Source organism: Rousettus aegyptiacus, unplaced genomic scaffold, assembly GCF_014176215.1.
Source record: "Rousettus aegyptiacus isolate mRouAeg1 unplaced genomic scaffold, mRouAeg1.p scaffold_m13_p_1, whole genome shotgun sequence".
Classification (NCBI taxonomy): Eukaryota; Metazoa; Chordata; class Mammalia; order Chiroptera; family Pteropodidae; genus Rousettus; species Rousettus aegyptiacus.
The window spans coordinates 153,174,041-153,196,900 of record NW_023416284.1 but is presented as its reverse complement, the minus strand read 5'-3'; the positions used below and the strand labels follow the sequence as shown (position 1 = coordinate 153,196,900).

Below are 22,860 nucleotides of genomic sequence, written 5' to 3'. Positions count from 1 at the left end.
TCCTGTGTTCACAAACGCAATAGTTCTATGGTAGTTTAGATGTATTTCTACTGGAGGGTCAGTTGTGGAGTGCTCTAGGAATAATTTCTGGAAGCTCAGGTTAGAGCCTTCTTCTCTTGTCTTTTCTAGCAATTTTGTAAACTCATGAATACCTGTATTTCTTTAAAAAAATCTAGAGTGGTTTCTGTTTCCTGACCTGAATCATGACCAATCTAGTTATTCATTACTAATATGTCAAGATAGTATTACCACAGGGATATGTGACAGAGACTGCTAGCTATCCACCAATATCTATTCTTCCTTTCTTCTCTTAGTCATTGAAGATTTTAGTTTTTCTTATGCAGGCAAAGACTTCACTTTCTGGTCTCTGCTGTGGCTATGTTCATGTAACTACATTCTTAATAATGAGATGTAAACAGAAGTGATGCATTTCACGTTCTGGTAATGCCCTTGCCTGTTTGTCTTTCCGACTGGCTGAGAAGCAAATGTTGTCATGAAAGCTGGAGAAGTCATGTTGGATCCAAAGATGAAAATCTTTGATGATTTCAAAACTGCTCTACCAGCCTGGGGCTGACTGCATCTGGATCTTCTTTACAAAGGTGGTAAATTAACTTCTTTCTGCTTAAGATACTGTATCTCTGCGCTCCTCTCCACTTTTTTTTTACAGTGGCTTATAATGTAACCTAAACTAATACAAGATATAAATGAACTCTGAAGGTTGAGCCCAAGTCTGAAAATGATTACTTGTTAATCTATTATTAGGTATTATATAGACTAATGAGAGAGCATATGCCATATGTTTACAGGAATTACTTTGAATAGTCATTTACAGTTCATACATAAAAAGACTTCTGGTTGTGCTCTCAAAGTTGGGTAAGTACTTAAAACTGTATCAGGTTTTCAAAAGCAAGGTCGTTACTTGAGAGTAAATGTACTATAACCTTGCTTTCAAAAGAGTGAGATTCTTCTTTCTGGCTTCCTGTTAAAAGAAGGATAGATAGGGAAGGTAGGACAAAAGCTCAGAGTCTAATTTGGAAAATTCCTCAGGCCAAATTGGGTGAAATCTATATAAGTAAAAAACAGATACCTGTACTAATTCAAATTCTTTTTTTCCAGACTTTGGAGCAAACCCTCAATGCCAAGCACTTATATTTTGGATAAATCTCCAAACTCTGTCATAATTTTGGAGAAATTTTCCATCAGTTAAGTTTTTGGTTTTCAAAAAATGACAATATCTATTTGGAAAAAAAACAAAGTTCATTCTACCATGGGGGATGGCAAAGATAAAGAAGGCTTTAATTAGAGATTTCACTGTGATTTATTGTCTAGGAAAAAAAAGAGTCAATTTCAACACTTTGAAAATTTAAAATGCTTTATTTGGTTATTAGATTATGTAAGTTGGACCTGGCCAATTTCTATGAAGATACTCAATTCCAAAGTTGTAGAAATGGGCAACAATAATAATCATACCCAACAATTATTGAACAATTTCCTCAATTCAAGGACTTTGCTAGTCTTTTGCATATTCTATCTCATTGCAAGTCCATGAGTCCCAAACACCTTCTATGCTCACAGTCTAGTTTCTGATTTTGACTAAACACATGAAATCCATGTTTTAGGCAACTGACCCTTCTATTGTGGCCACATACATTTGGAACAAAAATCAGCACATTGGCAAAAGTCCACCATGTAAAGAACAGACATAAGGAAGACCAGAAGTTGATGCCATCATCAGAAACTCATCCTATTCAACATCATACATTGGATAATGGGATAACATATAATTGATCCAATCATATTCTGTAGCAGATAGCATTCCCTTAAATACAGGTCTGAGAATCTGAGATTTATAAGCAGATTTATTAGTGTGTATTCTGGAAATAATATCTGGTAGGAGTTTAGGTAGCAAAATTAAGGATATGGAGAATTTTAACTGTAATGCTCTTGTAACAGAGGCTTCAGCAAATCACATGAGGAGTTCTGAAGCTGGGATGGTGCTTCTGCATTGTCCCAAACAATATAAGGGGGATGGTCTACTAGACCCTACACTGACCAGTCAGCAGGCCTGGGCCTCCTTCTGGTAGGAAGCATAACCTTGGGAATGCCGCTTCCTTCTTCCAGGGCAATTCCTGAAGTGGGGGTCAGCTGTGAAATGTTAGCAGCCATTATGCCTTAAAGGGTTAGGGGAGTAAGAACTTTGTCCTGAAGGTAGATCTTGGCTGTGTACCGTGGCATCCACTATGAATGCAGGAGGCACCAACAAAAGATGGTCAGATGCAGCAGAAGCAGAGATAATAGAGAGACAAACTGAGTCATGAAAATGGTAGGGTTATTACAGTAAGACCAACAAGGTAATCAGGTTGCTACAACAGTTTTTGCACCTGATCTTAGCCAAAAGGCCGAGAAGCAATTTACAACAGTTTTGGGAGAGGCTTTTGCACCTTTAATAATAATAAATGGTATTTCAGGTCTTCATAAATGTTGTGCAGTTGCTGAAGCAATTTTAATTTCCCTCTTTCTTGCAATCTGAAAAAGCAAAAGTGAAAAATATAGATCTTAGGTATTTAACTTTGAAGTGGAAGGATATTTTATAAGACTATGTACAGATACTTTCTGTCAAATTAAATTTAGACTTTTGGAGAGGGAAGGAATTTTGTTTAAAGTTCAAAATTGTTTTATCTTTCTGTTGAATTAAGCAATTTTTAAAAATTAGTGACATGCTGTATCCATACGATTTTTTTTTTCTTAAATTTTATTTTTGCTGACACAAATATAGCTTCTACAGTTCTTTTGGTTAATATTCATGTGGTTTATCTTGTTAACGGTGTTAGCTGTTAGAGGAAAACAGCATTGCAACATTTCAGTACCATTCACTCTTCAACTGCAACTTTTCAGGTTACTTTTAATTTCATGTCTATTGACTTTTATTGATACTTTCTTTTCGTACTCTTTTTCCATTCCATCTACGATCACGATCCCGATCCCGAGAGTAAGAACAACCGCACCCGATTCTCCAAGATCTACGTACGTTAAGCGGCACTCCCTCCCACCTAGAAAGCCGCGCCAACGTGCTGACGTCATGCGTAACTCTGACGTCAAGCCGTCAGGCCCACCCATCAGAGCCTGAAATCTTATGTGCGGTTACTTGCGGGGCATCTTTAGTTTTGTTGGTATTGAAGGCCAGCAACAACGAGTATCAAAGGCAGGTCTTCGCGGACCCCAGCTTCACCAAAGTAAGGTGACTTGATTTCCCGAACGACGCGCGGGGAGTCGAGGGCCCAACCCAACGCGCTTGCCGCCGTCTCCTGGGGAACGGCACTGCGCGCTGGCAGGGCCTGGGTGGGGGCGCGCTTGCGCAGTGCGCAGCGTGTGCTTGGACCCGAAGTAACGTGGGCGTTTTATTTTGACAGAGGATGGCCCATTTCTGTGGCGACGATCACGCGATGCTGCAGGCAATGCTGAGGCAGTTGTTCCAGAGCGTGAAGGAGAAGATCACCGGTGCTCCCTCCCTAGAGTGCGCCGAGGAGATCCTCTTACATCTGGAGGAAACTGATGAAAATTTTCACAAGTAAAATTGCTTTTGCTACCTTAAGCAAAGAAACCAGCGGATGCAAAAAAGTCTTAAATATAGTTAGATAAAGAATATTCATTTTATTATTGTTGTTAAAATAGCACCCAAGTTGGAGGTTCTTTATTTCGTTTATTCATCCACGTGCCGAATTCATTTATTCTTTGCTTATTTTACAAAGCTGCCTTTGTTTTCACTGCCACACCACAACGTAGCATACTTCTCCACTTTTTTTTTCTCCTGAACAACACAGTAGCATTAATTGTAAATTATTTATTCATGTTCTTTAAGAGCATTTCTATTATTTCAAGATATTCCTGCCACTATACCAAAAAACATTGTGTTCCCAAGATCCCTTTTTCCTTTGCTGATCTGATATTTTAATGGCAGTGCTAATCAGTTATGCATTCGGACTGCAGGAATACTGAAGTGAGGTTATTAACTTTCCATGGAATGACTTAAATTTCTTTGAAAGGAAAAGGCACGTACTCAAATGTCTGTGATACATGTCAGGAATATAAGTGCCGTAGGAGAGGTACAGAGTGCTCTGGTTTTGAAGGCAATATAATTAGGAAGTTTAATGAGACAAATTTCATTTCAGGTAAATTTCGAAGGATGTGTTTCTTTAGAGACTTGTGTTTTTCTTTTAATTTGATTCATATTATTTAAGCTTTTCTGTCGAAAAGTTTACCAACCAGGTGCCTCAATTTATTAGTAGTGGTATTTTCAATTTAGTGTTTGCATTTCATTTTGATTTCACAGAGATGACATTTAATTATTTATTTTTATGCTAAACTTTATTGACTCTTGGGTACTGTGAAGATATCCTTATCTGAAACTCCTACTCATTTCATATATGGGTGGCATCAGGGGATCCTTGAAAGCCTTTAATAGTTTATGCAAAAGTTTGTGTTTGCTTGCAATTCTATGGGGGAAACAAACATTTACAGTTTTCATTGGATTTTCAAGAGAATTTTTAAAAATGTAGAAGGAATTCCTGCTAATAGAAGTGTCTAATTTCATTAGTATTTCTGGTTAGATACATGGTCTATTTTGTAATTCCATGATTTTCTTGTTTGTTTTCTTTATTAAATCAACTACTTATAACTATTGTTAGATAACAGTATTCTTTATTTTGGAGATACCAGAGACCAGCCTTTATTGTCAAGCTATGGATTTATTAAACAGTGAAGTATAAAAAATTGCAGCTTTCTTGAATTCAGATTTGCTCATTAATGTGTTATATGCTCATTAATATTAATATACCTCACACAAATCCACATCAGGTGTTAAGTTTGGGGTTTTACTTATGATTTTTATTTCACATGCAAAAGGTTGTTTAAAATATTTGTAAATTACTGAGTCAGTTTTTGCTATGATCATGTTCTTGGAATTTGTCCATTTTATCTAGATTTTCAAATTTATATAAAGTTTTTTATTACTGTCTTATTACCTTTTTAATATTTTCAGTTTCTGTATTCATGTCTTCAGTTTTATTCTTTTTTTTATTCGTGCCTTCTTTTGTTCTTGATCTGTTAGAGATTTATTAATCTTATTGGTATTTTCAAAGAACAGCTATTAGTTTTGCTTTTCTATTATGTATTTATTTTATGGTTCTTTAACTTATACTTATTTTTCTTCATGGGGAACTTTTAAAACTTTTCTAATGCATGCTTACCTCATTAATTTGCAGCTTTTCTTTTTTTTTAATGTAAACATTTTAGACTTACAATATTTACAATTGCCTATAAGTATTGCTTTAGCCGAGTCAGTTTTAAAATGTTTTTCAAGCTAAAGTTGAATCTTTGTGGTTCCTCTCAGCAGTCTAACAGCTGTTGTAATAATATAATTTACTCCTAGCTCGTTAGATAGATTAATTTGTATAGTTAATGTTTACTATTCACTAAAGAGATTTACTTGTGGCTTACCTAAAAAAATCCAGACACACTCAAATTATAACTAATGTGTAGTCTTAAAAGTAAGGTTTATAATTCTAAAAGTAGTTAAGTAGTTGGTAGAATTAAAAATGTAGACAATAAAATTCATCTATTGACTGCACTAGCCTAAGGTCTGTGTCTTAGGAGGAAGGAACTCTGTAAGGAGAGGAAAAGAGGAGGAGATGCTTGTCATTGGTATTTTCATAGCATTTGACAATCTCAGAGTTGGATGAGATCCTAAAAGTCAGTTCAGGTGCTCATATTTTCATTTGTCTTTCTTTTCACTGACTTAACTCTCTTTGAACACTAAATATTCTTAAGTCACTTAGGTATGTATTGCTTCCCAAGGTGTTTCATACTCCAGTATATTTGTCCTCCCATCTTCCCTATCAGAACATTGCTTCCTTAAATCCACCTGATGTTGTCGTATTAGCAAGAAAATGGTTACGATTGAGTCCATAAATGATGGAATTTCAGATAGTGTAATAAAATAAAGTGAGGGAAATGCAGTCATTTGGTGAGGAAAAACCACAGTGTAGGCAGTATAGCCCTATCAGTGGATTTGCCTTGTAGGGCTTCTGCCCTAAACTAGCTCTGCTTTCCATAGCCTCTTCTATTTTTTTTTTTTTTTACCTTAAACTGTACACATTCTTTAAAAGATCCAAGTTTTCCCCCTTTTCTCTGAACGTGGCAACAAGGATTTGAGGTGTGAGGGGAGAGAGGTAGGGAAGAGGATATTGCTTTCCTTATGTGTATGTGTTGTATAAATTTTTACACTAGGATTGCTTTCCTATAAAACATACAGTTTGCGCTCGCTCGTGTGCGCGCTCTCTCTCTCTCTCTCTCTCTCTCTCTCTCTCTCTCTCTCTCTCTCTCTCTCGGCTACATTAGAATCAGTTGGAGGCCTTTTAAAAAATACTGATGATGGACCCTACCATAAGTGGATCAAAATTGCTTAGGGGCTTGGCAGTGGAGGCATGGTAGAAGCTGAACCTTAATGTTTTTCAAAAAGCTCTCTAGGTGATACTAATGTACAGCCAGGGTTAACGTACTTATTTTTAAGTGAGAAGTGTATTCTAGTAGCCTCCCCTTATCTGCGAGGAATACATTCTAAGATCACCAATGGGTGCCTGAAACCTACTACATAGAGTAGTACCAAACTCTATATATACTATGTTTTTTCATATATATATATATATACACATATATATGTATATATATGTATCTTTTCACTTAAAGGAAGCACTTCACACCTTCTCTTGGGATATCTAAATTGTCAGCATCACTACTCTGGTGCTTTGGGGCTATTATGAAATAAAATAAGGTTTACTTGAACCCAAGCACTATGAAGTGAGATGGCTACTAAGTGACTAATTGGTAGGTATCATAGTCATTGTGGATATGCTGGATAAAGGGCTTACTCATGTCCAGGGAGGAACGGAGAAGCAACGAGAGAGATTTTATCATGATACTCAGAACAGCACATGATTTAAAGCTTATCGTTTATTGTTTATTTTTTGAATTTTCTACTTAATATTTTTGGACTGCAGTTGTTAGTGGGTAAATGAAACTGTGGAAGGTGAAACCACAGATGGGGGAGCTACTATATACTTTATTATTATTATTTTTTAATATTTACCACTCTTAATGCTTGTAACAGTTTCTAATGCAGAGGGTCATCCTTGTGGCCCTTAAATCTGATATTTTTGGTTTGATAGAGAAGGAACACAATACTTGTTGAATTGGGATTATTCTTTGTTTTACAGAAGAATCTACCAGCAACTTTTTAAATTAGTGAATTCTAGTGTGTTTATGTGTTAACTTCAAGAAAACATTCATTATGTAAAGTGCTATTTCTGTATAGAGAAGTTGTTAAGAATTATATGTGTGTTTCCATAATTAATGTATTTTTAGTGTTTATCATGACTCAGAAATTTATCCCTTGACCTAAAAGGTTGTAGGCGATGTGAAATACTCATTCTTTGTTTTTATATAGCTTTTTATATACTAATATGACATGTAGTTAAGTTTGTCAATAATAAATTCTGTGGTTCTGAAATATAATCTGTTTTAAGAATTCTAGATATCAACATTATAATTCATAACTTACATAAATAAAATATCTTTTAAAATCATATCATTACTGATACTTTTTTTCTATATGACTAAAAAAGTTCTTGCTAATTTAAGTAACTGAAGGAATGATTTCCTGAAACAAGCTTATACTAGATTTTTTTATGTTGTTATAATAGTAATCCCTGTATCTACATATTTTAAAAGAAACATTTCAAACATGTCAGAAATTCATCATGGAAAAAAATCATTAAATTTTATTTAAAAATCTGGATAATAAAGCTGTAGAAAAAATTACGGAAAAAGTAAATGTTTTTTTATTTGACTTTGTAAAATTTTCCTATGTAAATGTGAAAAATTTCACATTCATTGGTAGTAAAGCAAAATAAGCAATTAGATGTGAATTTTAATTGAGATGCTTCTGAAATGTGGTGAGGTCAACATGTATTTTTCTTAGCAAATAACTGTCCTCTTAGGTTTTAATTTTCCTTTTTAGGAATGTTTGGAGAAAGATATTTCACATTTATTTGGTAATAGTATTGTCATTGAAACCAAATTTTAATTTTTTCTTATTAAATTGTTTTTAAGGCAAAAAATAAGGTTATTCAAATATATACATAGTATATTTGGTGAGAAAAGTGTTAAAATATAAGAAAATACTATGTGTAAGAAACAACATTTTTGCATTAGCATTGCCATTAAGTATTGGGAAACTGAAATTTAGCAAGGTCAGATATTTTGTCTAAGGTTGCAGGGTTGATCGGTATAAGATTTAGAACATAAATCTGATGCAAACCTATAATCTTAGAATCTTGATCTTTCCAGCACAATTAGTACGTTAAGTCTGACAATGTTAACACAGAAGAGTCTGCTAAAAATAAATCTGAAAGGAAAGGACCTAAATCATAGCAGAATTGACTTAAATTAATCCTAGTAAGGATCTTCTAAAATAAATTATTAAAAATGTATAGATTTTTAAGGCAAATTCTACGTATCTTAAATAGAAATTTTAAACATAGAGGATATTTACCAGTATCTTTGCTGGTCAGTGTTTTGTAATACTTGGAGTGTGAGGGTGTTAAAAAGTCAAAACTGGCATTCTATAGGTCGTATTTGGTCTGTGGATATGTTTCTTTGGCTTGGTTTAAAAAGAAAAACATTTAAAAATTAGGAAATAAGACATTTAAAACAAATCAGATTTCTGAGATTTCTTAAAACATTGAAAGATTAACACCAGGCTTATATTCCTGAATGGCAGCGAGTGTCTAGAGCCATGTCAAAGCTCTTCTTTTTAGCTGAGCCATGTCCTTTTAGTTCACCGCTGCCTTTATCCTCTCCTCTTTTAATCATGGCTTGCATTACTTTACTTGTCTACTCTCTGTAACATCTGGGTTTGCAATGTCTTGAATTAATATAGGACCTTTTAAAAGTCTCTTTTAGGTATCTAGGGGTTTTACTTTTATACAAAATGAATAGAATATTACTATACCTCCAGAATAATTTCTAAAAATGATACAATGGGTTGATTAAAAGTTACCAATGATGTTTCAGATTCAATCTAAACTTCATAAGGGCAAGTGTATGGCACCAATACTCTCAGCATTACAGTGACGACAGTATAGTACTTAATTTTATAGTAGCATTTCTCCCAGTTCATAGCATAAATAATTTTCTATCCTTAGGCATCATTATAGAAGAACAACATAAGTTCTAGGATTTTTATTGGATATCGTTATGATTTCAAATGGTAAGAGAGCTAACATGAAAAGAATGATCAGTTGAGAATCTGAAGACTTGATTACTCTTACTCAAAGATAGAAGGGTCCCCTGTAAGAAATGGCTCTTCATTATCTTGGGATTGGAAACTCTCAGAGTTTTCAGGTGACCAGTGAGTTAGTAGAGCATCATAAAGGCATAAACAGCCTAGTAAGTCCTTGCATAATAGAGGGTCTTACTTTCTCTGGAGATCTTTTTTCTTAAAAAGATTCGTTCAAAAAGAGCAGTAATGTCTCAAGGCAAGATTCAATCTTGGGGTCTTTGGGTTTATTTAATTTGGAATGTAAACCAAACCTTGAGCTACTTTGAAAAGGGTCTTCTGAGAGATACTGCTATGGTTATAGGTATTACTGTGGTATAAAAATTATGTCAGAAAAAAAGTACGTGATTATTCAAGTTTCCAAATAACAGGTTTAAAAATTTACCAGCATATTTGCTATTTACAGCTGATTCCAAACCGTGGGGAGTTTTTTTTTTTTTTTTTTCGTGTATCTTTTATAATGGTATTCTCTTTCTTGAATACATTTTCTTAATGGGCTTGTGTCACATTTCTTCATTGCCTTAGTTATGAAAATATCATTTTTGTTGCTTATAGGTTGAGCTTTAAACAAGGCAAACACAAAAGTTATATTTTTCAGTTAAATATTCATTCCCCCTACTTACCTGATTTGTAGCACAGAGATAGAACTGATAAAACTAAGAAAGAAGGATAATTTTATCTTTCCGTAGTAAGTGCTGATGGTGGAATGTGGAATTCATCTTCAGAGAGACTCTCCCTCCAGTTTCAGAGAAATAGCTCAGGCTTGCCCCACCTTCTATTTCCCACTGAATATCAGATGTGGAGGAATACTGGCGTGTCTGTTTTCCTAGGCTTGGGCAGGATTGTGAAGATGATAAAGTTTTTTTTTTTTTTAGTTCCCTTTTATCCCTCTTTGAACTTATTCCACATTTACTTTCCCTTTCTCAGTAAGAGACTGGTTGTGAGGTCAGACTGATTGAAAAGATTCTCTATTCCTGGATCCTTTTTCATTTTCAAAGACATTTAAAAGAAGGAATGATAAGTTTTTTTTTTTGGTATTGAAGTTTCAGATATTCTGATTCTTTATTCAGAGAGTTCCTGGTTGTGGTGGGATAGTTGTGGTGGAGAATATACATCTCTTTGGGGTCTTCAGACCTTATCAAACACATCTACTAATTCTGTCTCAGAACCAGTTGTGTGTTTCTGCAGGCAGTATAAGGATTGTCAAAAGTTAAAAAATTTGTAACATCCTTAAAGGATTCTCTTGAAACCTTAAACTTTAAAAGTTTTCTTCTTTTTTTTTTTGTAAGTTTTTACCATTTTGTATAGAATATTCAAAGATTTGGTTTATAATTAGAAATATACAAACCAAAAAATAAGTTAACATTTAAAATGAATGGGGAGTTTGCTTATATAACAGAAGATCTTCAAAAAATATAAATCAGTAAATCATTAGAAGAAGCAAAGACTGCTTAGATGATGATTAGAGGCTATTTTCTATGACATATGGTTCGGTAATTTTGGATTTTGTTTTCTTGGAGTATTTCTGAAAATTCATGTTTGTGATTTTGATCTAGTATTGCAAGGCAATAACTGTTTTCTTCTACTCTTCTTAGTACATACTTATTTCCTTTAAGTTTAGAAGTTACTAGCCGAACATTGATTATTAAATATTAAACATTTAAATTCAATAATTTCAAATTTTAAGCAAATTATACTTTTGAATATAGTATGCTAATTATAATTTTGAGAAAATAAAATGTAATATATTTAAAGATTATACAAATTGGTAAAAATATGAGTATTACATTTATTTATTTCCCTTCCTAACCTCAATTTACCACTAAAGAACAGCTTATTTTATTACTTAAACATTTTTGGAATTTTTCTGTTTGGGAGAGTGGGGTTGTAGTAATGACATGGGTTTTGGAGTAAGGTAGACCAGAAGGAGTAGTGAATTTGACAAGGATCTTTACCTATCTCATATGGTAAAACAAGAATATTAAAAAAATGCTTAGCACAGTCTAGCACATGTTAGTCACTTAAAAGCACCTTCTTGCTTATATGCAAATCAACATGGTTGGTGGTATGTAGAGAATATTGAGTGTGGTCTCATTTAAATTGAGATGCCTCAATAAAGGGGCTTGATTATATATTTAAATTCCAGGCCAAGGAAGTTGTATTTGAAGATAATAGGTAGCCAGTAGTTAGTTTTAAATACGAGAAATATTTATTGAGGTGTTTGTTATCTATGTGGCCTGGTGTGAGGTATTGGTATGAGTAAAATGGCTCTGGCTGCAACCTAGGATTACTTGGATATACTTTATAAAACACCAGTGCCAAGTCCCATCCCAGACCAGTGTGTCTCTGTGGAGGGTGCGGCTGGGTAATGATTGTACAGATCAGATTGAGAGGAGCGCATCCAACCCTGGTACTGCCTTCAGATATTCTGGGTAGCTTAGGGGCGGTGGGAGTGGAGGAGTACCAATTACCATCAATGCATCAGACCTAGTAAATCTTGGAAGCAGGGGTGATGGTGGAGGGTAGTGAGAGAGTGCTGTAGTTTTTTGTTGATATTATTTAGTGTGTCTCTGGTGAGTTTTATAATTAGTTAGTTTTAGGTATCACTGCTCCAGATATCTCTTTAAATCAAAATAATACGGATTTAAAAATATATATATCTTCTCTGTGCCTTACATTTGCTTTCCATGACATTTCTTAGGCCTACAAACCATGAAGCCTCAGCCTTGCTCCTTGCACTCAGCCTTTCATGACTGAGAAATAATGAAATCAGTGATTTTTGAGGACCAATATGACCATAGTGTTTAGGATAATATGAGAAGGAAGAGAGCAGAAGTAAAAAGACAAGCAAAGAAGACTGTAGTAATCTGTGAGGTGATGTGGTTTTGTACTGACCAATGTAAGTGGAAAAAAGGAGGAAATGAAGCCATGGGATGCGTAAGAAATGCTAATGAATACTGGTGATTGGATGGGCATGGTAGAGTGGATGGCCGCGGGGTACAGAAGATGAAGTTGAAGAGTATCCTGTAGTATCAAGACTGGGAGCTCTGAAAAATAATGTTAGTGTCAGAAATGTGGTGGGTAGTTGGGAAGTGTGGGGTTCTTTTTGCTATACTCTATCCTTTCTTTCTCTTCTTTTTTTCTTATAGAGGGGAATATAGGAAGAATAAGAGACTATGTATGCAGCAGGTTAATTGTAGCATAATGCTATAAAATTATTAATAGACATTTAATGAACAAGGAACTAACCATCTAAAATATTTAGGAAAGATAATCTTAACTGTTCAAACTGACAGACACTGACATTGTAGGAAATGAAGAGATAAACCCTTCCTCTGTGCTATATTTCAGTCCAACAAACATTTAAAAAGATATTGCAGATGATATGCTAATAACCGAATTTATCTTGTTCTCAAGGATATAAAGAATATAAAAATTTGGGTTTGAATATGGTCAGGAGCCAAGCAAAGGGTAAAGAAAGTCACATGACTATACATAAGACAGAATATATTGAGTGCTAATAGAGAGGGGCAAAGTCCTATTGGGGCCTGGGAAAGAAAGAATATTGGGTTTTGTGAAACTACAGAAGGCTTTATCATGATGTAGCATTTTAAGTTGTAGATGATCCTACTTAAGGAGGGGTGGTGGTAAAACACTCTAAATGGATGAAATATTATCAAAAGTACTGAGGAAAAAAAAAACATGAGGACTGTCAGGCTTGTGTGAGATATAGTGATGAGACATACATATGATAGGATAAATTGAAATCTAGGAGGGATTTCAATGTCAATAGCAAAATGTGTCTTAAATATAATAATGATGTTAGTAATAATAGCTAGTGCTTATTGATTGTTAAATTTATATCAGGCCCTGTGTTAGGTGCAGGGCATATATTTCTAGAATCTTTATAAAGATTTCCAGGATAGATGCTTTCCCCAATTTATAGATGGAAAAACTGAAGCCCAGACATAATATGTAACTTGGGCAGCCTCATACAGCTATTAAGTGGAGGAGCTAAAATTAAAAAGGAATTCTATGTGAATTCTAAAATGGTGGCAGGGCCTCCTTATTCTAAGTTATTGGAATTGATGCTTGGTCTGTTAATCAGAAAAATCAGTTAAATGCAAAGGATCATAAAATGGTACCTACATATTTTATGTAGTTTTAATATAAAGCAACTAAATGAACATTAATCATTAATATATTGGGTTCATGGTGCTTCTTTGAATAAGAATCTGCTAATCAGAGTTCCAGGAACCTTAGGATAGTTTAAAAACTATCTGTCTAGATCAGTAGTTCTCTATTTATGGTGCTGGGACCAGTGGCATTGATGTTGACATCAGCATCAACATCGCCATCAGCATCACCTGTTAACTTTTTAGAAATGCAAATTCTTGGACCTCCAATATATACCTACTGAGTCAGAGCTCTGAGAATGGGGCCTGTCAATCTGCATTAACAAGCTCTTCAAGTGATTCTGATCCATGTTATAGTTTGAGAACCACTGATTTATAGGATGACCTAAAAGCACTTTTGCAATTGTTTAGCTAAAGGTAATGAAGATATGAACATTAGTCTAGTGGCAGTGGGAAGGGAAAGAGAAGTTGTGGAGGGAGAATTTATCAAATTAGAGCTAATTAGATATGAGATGTCATGGAGAAGATTGTAGTTAAAGCTGTTTGAGTCTGTACACAGGTGTCTGGTTGAAGGATGGTACCATTAACAAAGATATATATCAGAAGAGAAGATGGTTTCTGAGAGGATGGGTAAGATGATCAATTTGATTTTGGTTATGCTAACAGGTGGCGAAAGAACGTAAAGTAGCCTTATCCAGCAGGCAGTTAATGTACAGGTCTGGCATTCTGAAGAGATATTTTGGCTGAAGAAAAAGCTAAAACAAACAAACAAAAAAAATTCACCTGTTCGAAGTGAATCTGAAGTTGAAGCTCTGGGAGTGGGGAATATATTTCCTAAATTCTTTTTTTTTTTTTTTTTTTAAATTCTGGTATTTAACAATTACAAAGTTTAAGTTTTTTGTCTACTACCGTCTTAATAGTTTGAGAACTACTACAGTTTGAGAACTATTAATAGTTTGAGAACTAATTTAAAATAGTAGAGTGAATTAGATTTGATCATTGCCAAGTAAACAGATGAGAAAACAGTCTTACCCAGGGTCACCCAGCTGCGTGGTAGAGCTGGAGCTGGTGCTCATGCCTTTTTAACTGTATTTTTTTATGTCAAATATCTGTACTTGACTTTTTAGGTCTGTACTGTCTATGGCAGGCCTATAGTTATGCTGCTGAAGCAGCCGTGGGGATTCCAGGAGGCAGCGATGTGTTCAGAGTTAAGGGGACACGGCAGGGCAGAAAATCTCAATCAAAAGCAGGTAAAATTGAAAATAAAATCTTTTGGCTACCTAGTTAAGGTGGCTGTTCTTCAGAGCACATTCAGTACTTTAATAAATATTGGCCTAAAGACTATAAGCTGGATACCGTGATGGACTCATGATTATGGGAGGAAAATTATTCAGACTCTCTTGGTTTTCCGTACTACATATATGCAGGGCTCTTAAGCAGTGATATATTCAAACTGAAAGTCTTGAATATAGTGGCATTTATAAAATATACTTTCCTAAATTGTCCTTGTCATTTGAGAGACCACAAAATCTCTACCCTTTCTAAATCATGATATTAATTATAATCATTGCTTTTTTATTTTCAGTACACATGTTTCATGAAATAATTATTCACTTTAGGAACTCTTGCTATCTCATATTTGCTATATTGTCTGAGTTTGAAAACTACTTTTAATGTTAGCATGAACCTAACATTATGAAGAAAAATGTCCAGTGCACTGAATTGTCTTAGATACTTTTCTCTAAATATAGACAAGAACTGATTAGGTGGACTTTAGGTCAGTTACCACTTTCAAAATGTACACAGAAACTCTTCTGATGATCGGAGCTTAACTTTTTCTTATTTATTCTTTCATAATTACTGTTATTCTAGTCTGGTTTTCTTTAGTAGCTTATAATTATAAAAATAATAATTATTAAAATATTTAACAACTATTTTTCCCCTCCTTTAATGTGCATCACACATTAAAGATAGGAGCAGGTCAGATGAAGACTCTAAACCCACTAAAGGTTGGGTTTGTCCCAAAATTTGTGCTTGTCATAGTTAAATGATGATCTTTGCCAAGTGTCCCAGGAAAAAACAACATTCTAGATTATATCATTGCATAAGCGCTCTGCCTTATGTAGTATAAGAGATCAAAGAAGCCTGAGTAATTTTCTTTCCATAATTATGAGTCCCTCATGATATCTAGCATATTGTCTTCAGTGTAATATTTACTAAATTACTGAATGTGCTCTGAAGAACAGCCACCTTACCCAAGTAGCCAAAAGATTTCATTTTCAATTTTAACTGGTCGATGATTTGGGATAAAAAACTACTTTAATCCTAGTTTAAGGTAAGAAATCTGAATATGTTACAAATGTTTCTGTGCTAACATTTTTTTTTTCTGGATATGATTAATAAGCGAGTTCATGATATTTACTGCATTTATGTAAAAATGTTTTATTTCAGCTATGAATTTGTGAAATACCTTAGACAGCATATATGCAATACTTTGGGGTCTATGATCGAAGAAGAAATGGAAAAATGGACATCTGATCAGAATCAGGGTGAAGAATCTGGTTATGATACAGTTGTACAACATGTTACTAAAAGAACTCAGGAATCTAAAGAGTGAGTATGCCCATAATCATATTTTAAAGTAATTTTTCTCTCAACAAGTCTTTGCGAAAGCACCTGTAAGCAGCCAGAATGATTTGTTGAAACAGTGAGTCTGAATGTGCCACTCTTCCACTCAACACTCTCTGAAGGCTTCTCGTCTCATTCATAGTAAAATCCAGAGTTCCTCTGTCCCCGACAAGGCCATGAGCCGTCTGCTCTCTCTGCTACCTCATTGCTTATATTTCCTCTCACATTTCTTCAGCCATACTGGTCTTGTTCTTTCTCATGCAAGTCAAGCAGAGCCTTCTCGGAATTTACACTCATGTTGCTTCTGCTATTTAGAATGCCCCTTCACTAAATATTTACGTGACTTACTCCTTTACTTTTTTTTTTTGATAGACTTCTTTTAAAGGGCAGCTTTAGGTTTTTAGCAAAATTGAGCAGAAGGTACAGATTTCTTTCCCATTTACCCCCTTCCCCTATATGTGCATAGACCTCCCCATTATCAGCCTTCCTCACCAGAGTGGTACATTTGTTTCAATTGAGGAACCTACATTGACACATCATTACTACCCAGATATTGTAGTTTACATGAAGGCTTGCCTCTAGTGTTGTGCATTCTATTGGTTTGAACAAATAATGACATGTATCTACCATTATAGTATCACACAGAGTAGTTTCTCTGCTCTGTAAGCTGCCTGTTTAATCTTTTTTTTTTTTTTGTCAGTTCTTTCAGATTTTCTATATAGATGTCATGTGTGAATAAAGACAGTTTTATTTCTTCCTTTCCAATGTGTTTGCCTTTATTTCCTTTTCTTGTCTTATTGCACTAAATAGGACCTCCAGTCTTCTCTGACCTCTCTTCATAAAGAAGTAATAGGCCTTTCCTTGTTACTTTCTATTTTTCTTACCTTTCTTTACTTTTTTCTCTTAGCTCTTTTTTGTCACTGATTAATAAAGGATAATATATATTTGCTTATTTTCTGCTATTTTAGCTGTTTCCCCACTAAACTGTAAGCTCTGAAAAGTAAAAGAGTATATAATTTTATCTCCCTTCTTGCCCCATTTCTGTGTTCTTTATGCTTCAAAAATGCCTGGCACATTTTAGGTGCTTAGTAGGTATTTTTGGCTGCATTAATGACATTGTCTCTTACCAATATAATATATTTTATATTATTGATGTTTGTCATCATTCTAAATTAAGCAATAAATCACTTTCTCTTCTCCCTCATCAATCATATACTAATCACATATTTAATAAGTAGCATATATTATTAGACCTTGGGACTGTAAAGATGAATGAGATGCCTCTACTCTCCAGTAAGCCATAAGGTATTTGAGAGTTTGACATTTTACTAAAATAGAAACTCAAGAGTTTCAATACAGTATGGTAAGTGTCATGACATGATCACACATGAAAATATAGAGGAAGAGTCTATTAGTTGGAATAGGCATTAAATAGCTACAGTAAATAGCACCAAAGTGTAGTGGCTCAAAGAATGCATTTTTTTTTCTTTCTTATATAATAGTTCAGAACTACATGAGTGCAGGGTAGGTAGGTGTATCGATCTAATGAGTTTATCCTGGGACCCAGGTTCCTTTTATTTTATTGTTCGATTATATCCTAGGGCAGGAGCTAGAACACTTTTTCTGTAAAGGGTTTTAAAATAAGTATTTTAGGTTTAGCAAGCTGTTATAATGTGAAAACTGCCATAGATAGTAGTGTATAAATAGAAGAATGTGCATGTGTTCCAATGACACTTTACAAAAACAGGCGATAGGTTAGTTACATCCATAAGACATATTTTGCCAACCCCTGTCCTTGGATATTGCCTTCATTTGCATGGTTGAAGCTGCCACATTAACCACATAGCTATTTTTCTACCTTGCCAAGGGAAGAGAAACCGGAGAGTCAGATTCTTAATTCATTTTCTTTCCATTGGCTAAAACTTGGTCATCTGCTCACACTTATCTACAGTAGAGACTGCGAAGTTTAATATGTAGGTGAGGACCATCATGTGTTACAAGGGTTCTAACCTAATACTACATGGAAGAGGGGGAGGATGGATACAGGGGATAATCCACAAACCTCAGAAGGGTCATTCTGTCTAGTCTGAGAGTGGTTGCAGAAGACTAAAAGGGGTAAATTAGTTACTTATGAGCTCTGTTTTTATTAAATTAATATTAACTCCATAGATCTTTAGGATATTGGTGCTTGAAAATGCCTTAGAAATTGCTTGCACTAAGCCCCTCACTTTATAGGCCCAAATAGACAAATTAAGTGACTTGTCCAGAATGGTACAGCTATTTGAATATGAAATTCAATGTGGAGCCTGTCTTTCTCTTAGTTACCTTTTGGGAGGCACTTTTCAGTGTGTGTTGCCCTGTAAGAATTTTTATAGTTTTCTTTACAGTTACTTTTTACACTTATTTGTGTTGTTGACTTCCTGTTAATCCTCTATAGATTCTTAAGGGCAAGAACTGTGTGTATATACATGTCTGACCTTCAACCCTTTATAAATGTTTTAATTTTTAATGTTCATGTATATTATTCATTTCTGGTCTGACAGAAAATGGGGACAATATAGTTTTTGCTTAATTTGGTGCTTTAAAAGCTCCATCTTTTGACTAAAGAGGTCGTGAGGCTGAAAATCGGCTAGGTGAATGGAAGACTTGAATGGAAGTTGAGTGGATACTATAGATGTTAGGTTCTTGAGCAGTGGGACAACATGACAAAATGCCTCAGTCTCATATAAAAATACAACTTAAAACAGAGCAGTAAAAGGATTTGAGGTTTTTTTCCTCATATTTAAGCTCAGCTATTCCTCATTGTAATTATCTTTCAACCCTTGATGATTGAAGGGTCTGTTCCACCCCCTCAACCTACCCCCTCGCCACCCCAACATGAAATGTGACACGACATAAAATTTTAAGGCTATAAATGACAGGATAGACAGAGTAGTTTTCTATTTTCTTCTTAAATCATTCTTATTAGTGCAGCACTATTCCGTAGCTTCAAATCCTTAGGGAAGCTAGGATATTAGTGTTATCTAATGTTAAAAAATTGCCTTCCAAAGCTAGATAGCATTGATTTTTTTTATTCTAATAAATTTTTTACTTTACTTTTATGCACAATTAAACATTTTTAATTTGAATCCCATATGTTTATTTTGGGTGATGATTTGGAAACATGACATTTGCTTTGTTAATTCTAGTTTCTGGAGTTGGAAATATGTGATGTCTCTCGGTGCCTTTGGCATTTAGTTTCTTTCCATGCTGGACCATCATGGTTACTTCCTTTATAGTTTACAGACAGATGTTGAAGCTTAGAATATGGCGCATCTTTCTAGTATTAGAAAAATTGGAGTATACACTTGAGCTTATATTACCTATTGTATTTGAAAGCATCGAATTAGATTTGTTTTGAATTAAATTTTATTACTTCAGACAGGACCTCTTTCCTTTTGTGACATCTGATTATATCATTTAAATATGTTATTTGACAAAATGACAATGTACAGCTATTAATAAATTTAGCAAGTTTGAATCACTCATATATAGTGATTATATATATATTAAAGAATATATATACACATATTCTTTAATATATATATCCTTTAATATGTATATTAAAAGTAAAAGCGATGAAGATTAAGATTTCTTATTTGTTGATTTGGAGAAAAATCGAGAATTGGAGTTATCTCTAGCTTTGGGTAATATAATTCCTAGTAGTCTATTTCTGGAAATATTAGTAAATTTATTCTAAACTGAGTATTAAAATACTTTATTAGTCAGGATATGAAAGTATTTTAATGCTACAAGCAAAGTTTATATGGGATTACTAGAAATTACTCTTTATCTCTGGATAAGCCATTTAATATTTTTGTGTTTTGGTTCATTCATGTATAACAATTAATACAATGATAATTACCTCACAGAGATTTTAAATATCTTAATGAGTGCTTGTCTTTTGCTTTGTAAACATGGATGAAATACTTTAAGTTCTTGCAAAGTATTATTTTCTTTCATTTTTTTTTGTGTTTCTTTAGCAATTACTTCAGGCTAATGTAGCAGCAGTACACCCATTAACATTTTCACTGTAATAATTATAGATTACTTTCCAAATTAAACATTTTGATATTTATTTTTTAAATAGAGGTTTGCACAGGGAAGAATTCATTTTCAAGATTTATCATATATTATTTTTATATATAAGTGGGAGTACTCACTATGTAGATTTTTTGTTGTTAATTGATGTGGTTTTCATTCACTACCTCTTAGAGTTTTTCTTATTTTAACTTTTTGGAGTATGAAGGAATCTTCTCGGTGGTATTCATTTGCTAACCTATATGTGTTTTTCCTTGGCTTTTTCAAACTGCAATGTCTACTGTTGAGCTTTAGTTTATTTAACTCTTGATATTGAAGGTCTGGCTCCCTAGTTTTGTTTGTTTGTTTTAAATCATTCTTATCTCTTCCTGTGGCCAGTTTTCTGTTTTCTGTTTTTTGGTTTTTTTTTTTGCAGAATTCATGCTGGTGGTTTCAAAAGGTCTGGAAGAAACATGTCTAAAATGAAATTTATAGATTTTCTATGGATTTTAATTACCCTTACGTTGACCTTGTAAATCATTGCAGTTTACTTTTACAGTCCTTCATTAAATCACAATATTGTAAGTTTTAAGGGGACAGGACTTTATCTTGTTCACAGGGCTATCCTTAACTGCAATGGAGTCTGGAAACTGTAGTTTAGTCCTGTGCCCAGCTGTAATCCAATTACTGTGGAGGAGAAAGCAGCTTTTAGTAGATAGCTGTTGATTGCTACTACAGCATTGTTATGCTTCCCTGTTTCTTGCTTAGAAGTTATAGAGGAGGAACTTGGGGGCCTCCTGGCTCATGTATCCTGTATATACTTCACCAGTTAATATGAGTCTTCTTAGATTCCTTTTTGCTGTTTATATCCCTTTAACTTAGATATTTCCTGAACTCTTTTCTAGCCTTTACTCTTCTGTATATGTTTTCACTCAGTTTTGTTATTAATCTGTTCTTAATCTTCTTTCAACATATTTTATGTTTCTCATAACTTCTGACTTTAAAAATATATACATATACAGCAATATGTATTACATTACTTTATTATAGTTACATATATTAATTATATATTAAGTAGTATGACCAAGTATGTGGTATATTTTAAATTATATATAGAAATTACATATATTTAATAATATATAATGTAGATCAAATAAAATGTAATTAAAAATTTGTTTAAACTTTAAAATCTCTGTCTACTATTTAATCCCCTAGCATGGTTTTATTGCTTTTGTGAGTGAAAGAATAGCCTGTGTATCCTTCCTTCGATTTATGTAGGTACAATGACTCATTAACCAGAGATATAAAAGAGAAGTTTTTGTGTTTATTTTCCTAATTTATTACCATTATTATAATGATAACCAATAAATATTTGTATTGTTTTATATTTATAAAGAAATTGGAAATATATAGTCACATTTATTTCTTGCTATAGACATGTGAAATAGATCCACTAGATTGTATTCTTTTTATCTCATTTATAGTTGAGGAAAATGAGACTTGTTTATGATGACAGCTAGTAAGTAAACTAGTCAGGATTCTAATCCAGGTTTTCTGATTCCCAGTTTACTACTTTATTTTCTATGTTTATTTAATTTTTTATTAAATCTATATCAAATATGGAAATTTCAATGGTTCTGGTCACATATTCCTCATATGTAAAATAAAAAGGCTAGACTAGATTATTTTACAGTATCATTTAGCTCTAAAATTCTATTTCTAGAGTTGTAGTTCTCAACCTAATATTTATATGGATGCTTGAGATTTTGTACTTAATAAATGGAGAAAATTATTATAGAGTCTCTTTAGATTTTTAGACCCATAGAGCTGAAAAGGATCTTAGAAGTTCTTCAGTTCAAACTCCTACCAATTTCAGGAATCCCTTTTCTAACAGCCCTGATGGTGGGTTCTATAACCTCTACTTGAAAAGACCCACTGATAGCTTAGCATATTTAGGTTTCAACTGTGGATACAGGTGTCTATAGACATAAAGAATTGGCAGGGGGGAAGGGAAGGAAAGAAAATAGAGGAAGGGAGGATAGAGAAAGATCTAGAAAAAATAAAATAGACTGTGTTTTGGTAGTATGATACTAACACTTGACTTTATTGCTAATTCCTAGAATCTATGCCCCTGGAAATTTTTGCTTTAGATTCTGTTAATTTTACTGTCTTTGTCCATGTAACCAGATGAAGAAACCTCAGAAAAACAAACTCATTGTTGGATTCCCTACTAATTTTTTATTCTTAGCTTTTGACCTCTGTTGTGCCATTTATTCATTAAGAAAAACTGACTTAGACTTTTTTCTCTTTAGAACTGTGTTCTTAAAGGGATTTTACCAAAAAAGTAATCAGGTAGTTTAGTTGAATGTTTTAATTTGTTTTAATAGCCTTTCTCTTACCAAGAATGCTTTGAATTTAAAGATACAAAGAAATGATGCATTCCCTGAAGAACGTCATGATGGTAGTGGTGGAATCTATGATTAACAAGTTTGAAGAAGATGAGATACGAAGTCAAGAGAGGCAGAAAAAAATCCAAAAGGAGAAAAACAATAGTTACTGCACAGACAATTGCTCTGATAGTGATTCTTCCTTTAATCAGGTGTGTTGTTTACCTTTGTACTTATGTCTTGAAATTGTGTTTAA

The 22,860-nt window shown here is 33.8% G+C and overlaps 1 protein-coding gene across 6 annotated transcripts in view; it reads left to right on the top strand.

Annotated features, from left to right (window-relative positions):
* Positions 1-22,860, top strand: part of TBC1D32 (TBC1 domain family member 32) — a 189,301-nt gene that overhangs the window by 30,807 nt on the left and 135,634 nt on the right. For 5 of the 6 annotated variants that reach the window (XM_016153837.2, XM_016153846.2, XM_016153852.2 and 2 more), the window contains 5 exons: positions 483-599; positions 1,117-3,238; positions 3,411-3,568; positions 15,982-16,143; positions 22,639-22,816. In XM_016153837.2, the coding sequence (XP_016009323.2) occupies positions 3,134-3,238; positions 3,411-3,568; positions 15,982-16,143; positions 22,639-22,816 (603 nt within the window). In that variant the 5' untranslated portion in view covers positions 483-599; positions 1,117-3,133. Of the gene's footprint in view, positions 1-482; positions 600-1,116; positions 3,239-3,410; positions 3,569-15,981; positions 16,144-22,638; positions 22,817-22,860 lie in introns of those variants that run through there. The other variant, XM_016153868.2, reaches the window with a different exon arrangement.